At 39.9% G+C, this 4118-nt stretch overlaps 1 protein-coding gene across 1 annotated transcript; it reads right to left on the minus strand.

Annotated features, from left to right (window-relative positions):
* Positions 1–1134: 1134 nt before the first annotated feature.
* LOC117551497 (cAMP-dependent protein kinase type I-alpha regulatory subunit-like) lies at positions 1135–2466 on the minus strand (the record flags this gene model as incomplete). Its single annotated transcript, XM_034224418.1, is given in 2 exon segments — positions 1135–1319; positions 2237–2466. A coding segment is annotated over 1 exon segment (171 nt), but the record flags the coding sequence as incomplete, so codon positions are not given.
* Between the last annotated feature and the right edge of the window lie 1652 nt (positions 2467–4118).

Consider the following 4118-nt stretch of genomic DNA (forward strand, 5'->3'; position numbering starts at 1 on the left):
CAATCAGGGTTAAAAGCTCTGTTCTCACTGTCCACGTTCCTCTTCTTGGAGAGCGCCATGTGTAATTATTTGTCTCTCCCTGTCTGCTGCTAACACGCCTGTTCACTCTCCGCTTCTCTCCCTGTATCGCTAATTATTCTCTTCACTCACTTTCCTCTCCGCTTCTCTCTGCCGCTCTCTCATCTCTTCTTCTGTGTTCTCTCCCTGGTCGCTCTCTCGTCTCTTTCGCCCACTGTCGGCAGCGGTTAAAGATGTATTATTGATTATAGGTCCGTCCGTATAGGTCGGCGTCTGGGTCCGGGTCTGGACCGCGGTCCACCTGTTGCCGACCCCTGCACTAAATTGTGATACATTGAATTGTTGCTGTAGGCAATATTTACCTCAATGCCTTCTGGTCGCACACCTAGCAGTGCCACCTTAGGATCCTTTGTCAAATGTTGGTGGAACACTTCATTTAGGGCCTCAAACACTTCATCCCAGAACTTTCTTGGTTTAGGGCACGACCAAAACACATGGGTATGGGTGCACCACAATTTCTCCATCATCTATCTGAGTTTGTCGGACTCATTTTAGCTACTATTTCTGGTGTTCTAAAAAATCTTGATCGATCCGATACTTTAACATTATTTTACCGGTTCTTTTTGTTATCTTTTAAGGGAAAAACTCATTGGAAACAGAATTAACTTTGCTTTATTTTATGTAAAATATTTTTTCTTGTGACAAATTATTAAAGACTAATGTGATGATGGAAATGCAAAACAATGAAAAAAATGGTTAGATTTAATAAGTAACCCATGTTTGTAAGAGTTAGTTAACTCCCTGTGTGGGCTCTGGGCTACCAGCAAACATAACACACCTGACGTGGTAACGTTACACGTAAATGGGGCACCAGAGCTACGAGTGACGGCAGTTATTTTCATTCTCCGTCTGAATATGATGCCTTTTGACCAGATGTTTGGACAAGCATGATCTAAATCGGGCCATGTAGAGTGTAACTAAACTTTTGAAAGCTCCGTTCTCTCCGTTTTGAATTTGTAGCCCTGGGGCCCATTCATTACCCTGGTTTAGCAATCCCTGCCTTACATTGGCCCTACATCCTGCATTAATGAATAGTTATACGACTTGAGCTCCCACCTTCTCCAGTCTGTCGAAGTGATCCCTGAGGAAGGCCAGGGGACGGTCGGGCCGGGTGGTGCACAGCTGGATGATGCAGTCCTTGAGCAGCTTCTGGATGTTGTGTTTCTGGACATACTGCTCGCACTCTCGGAGGCTACGCTCCTCCTCACCGCTTGTGCTCGAGGCCATTTTTGTCTTGTGACCTGGAAGAAGAGGAGAGGAAAAACAAAACGGATCAGGAAGCAGCATTCTGATATTCGGAATTATTCGGAAACTGTGCTTTATTTTGACCTATGAACTTAAGGGGTTTCCCAGTTGAAAGTTACAAATAGCATGCCATGTTTATAGGGGACAAGCACTGGCCCTTCCTTACTTTCATTTCCTTTCATGTCTAAAAGATAAACCTTATTAAACATTATTTCACAGCTTCTCTGAAATATGAGTCCCATAAGCCTTTCAAATGAGAAACATGCCATACTATGATGGCATGTAACAAGAACCATAATATGACTTTACACTGACACATCTTGCTGGGTGATAAAAGCAATAAAGATGATTATCTAAAAAACTAAACAAATGTTCTCAATGACTTTGTGTGATGTGTGTGATGGAAGAATAATTCTTTATGGAAGCAGGTTAGGTATAAAGTGAATCAATTTGTGTTGATACAGAACGGTTTCGAGCCACAAAAAATGTTGGCATTAAAAACTTAACCTGTAGTAAGATTGAAGATGGACACTAATTTTGGAAAACATTGTCTACACACTCAAAAGCCCCCAGCCCCTACTTCCGGGTCATTTCACTCCGTTATGAAGGTTCCTAAGCTAAATGGACTATTCGACTGCAGCCCTGGACTTTCACTTGTAACAGAGTATTAGTACTACACTTTGGTACTTCTACTTTTACTTCATTACAAGGTCCAAGTACTTTTTCCACCTCTGCTATGCTACCCAACCAGCCATTGAGCTATAGCTGTAGTACAATCACTCAGTATTATTTAGTATTTAGCAGAGCTGAGGCTGGTCTATTTACACTGTTAGCTTCTAGCAATGCAACACACATGAAAAATGACTTATTTCACCAGATGATTTCTTATGATAAGCCTTCTTGAAATACTGACCACAATCATTAGCTTAGCGAGCTAACAGTTAGCACGACAGCCTCGTCTGAAAACAAGGTGAATAATGAACGGTAACAGACGGAAACACGACCCAGGCTGACACTAAGTCATGCAGGACAGTGTGCCATTATTCACACAGCAAACAATAAAAACATCTTTACCAAATATCAAATGACGTGGTTCTGATTGTTTTCCTTCTTGAAACCACCACTTCCGCCTGGACGTTTCACAATAAAAGCATTGCCTGTAATTAAAGAAAAGAAGAGGATAAGTTTGTTATTTGTTTTAAGAAATCTCTATTAAACAACAAATGACATATACCGGTCCAAATGATATCCATAGAAGCTATACGGAAACTGCAAACTTTCAACTTGTTTACCGTTTTTAAAATCTTGAAACACTCACGGATTTGATTAGTTATTTTTAATATATGACACGATGGTCTTTATAGATGTTAAAACAAACAAATCATCCGCTGTTCTTCACCTTCGTAAGGTTGACATTTTCGGCAACTCTCTTTTACCGTATCAAATTAAGCTGACCATGCTGGGCATTATATGTATAAAACAAACAGAAACAATATGTGTGTATCTATAGTAGGCAGTGTAGGCAGGGCCGTTTCTAGCTTTTTGGGGGCCCTATGCAAGATGCTGTTTGGGGGCCCTAGTTTTGACAGTTTTTTAACTGCAATGGGGGGATTCTGAAGCCTTTAAGATGATCTGTGGAGATGCATCAATCTGTTACACGTTAATAGGAAAACAGGCTAATTTCAAAAAACCAAGCAATTGAAAATTACAAAAAATTATATTAAAAAGGTAAACAATAAGGCTCCTCTATGTCAATAAATGCAAGAGATGCAGCATTTTCTCAACAATGTTTAATTTACATTGTTCATCTTCCTCAAGTGATCGTTGGCTCTCAACCCATGATTTGGACTTTATTACCCCAAAAACCCAAGCCACAGCTTTGCTATCATTGCAGTTTAGTCGTGTTTATATCCTACATTGGATTTGTCAGCATATAATGCTTCACACACAATACACAGTGGCGACTGGTCATTAGGGGCAGGCACAGCCCCACCTAGTGTCAGCAGAAAGTATTACAAATAATGATTACAAAAAAATGCTAAAAATAAATAACAAAATATATAAAATATATTTTAAGATCATGGTTGATCATCTGATTCGTCTGTACATTGCTGTTTTAGTCTGTGTTCTTCTAATTAGTGTCTACAGTGTGTGCCTATTGAGCTGTTTAGAGCCATGTGGGACAAAACCCGATCATGCCCCTCCCTCTCACTGTCTAAGTGAACGGTGACTGTAAAAACTACACTGCGCATGCTCAGAGTATTGTCCTATTTAATGTGTGTGGCAAAAAATAATGACCATAGGGGCACTGAGCTGCCATCCCCACCATACGTCATCTCACATAATTCAGAGCTGATTTACTGTAAGTACGTGTGCCGCGAAAAGTGTGGTGTGTGAAGAGAGGAGAGAGACCGTCCTAAAACCTGGAAGTAAGCTGCGCATGGCTTCCCTCGACAAAAAGCAATGAGATTTCTCCATAGGATTTTAGAAAATAGCTGGAAATAAGATCTGTGGGAAACGTACCTGTTAGATAAATGCACGTTTTGGTCAGCCGGATAATATCCACATGTCTACCTTACTTTTATAATTTTCTAATCATAAATCTATCGATTAGATTTATGATAGACTTTTGAAACTACAAGAAGATAAGGAGGACTTTTACAAAAAAGTAATAGAGATTTTTGTCCAGAAGGATAGGCAAATGGACTTCATCTTCAAGTCAAGGTAAGACCGCAATTTTATTGAAAATGGGATCTTACTAAGAGAGAACAATTCAATATTTAAATGATAAAATT

The sequence above is a fragment of the Gymnodraco acuticeps genome, unplaced genomic scaffold (assembly GCF_902827175.1).
Source record: "Gymnodraco acuticeps unplaced genomic scaffold, fGymAcu1.1, whole genome shotgun sequence".
NCBI lineage: Eukaryota > Metazoa > Chordata > Actinopteri > Perciformes > Bathydraconidae > Gymnodraco > Gymnodraco acuticeps.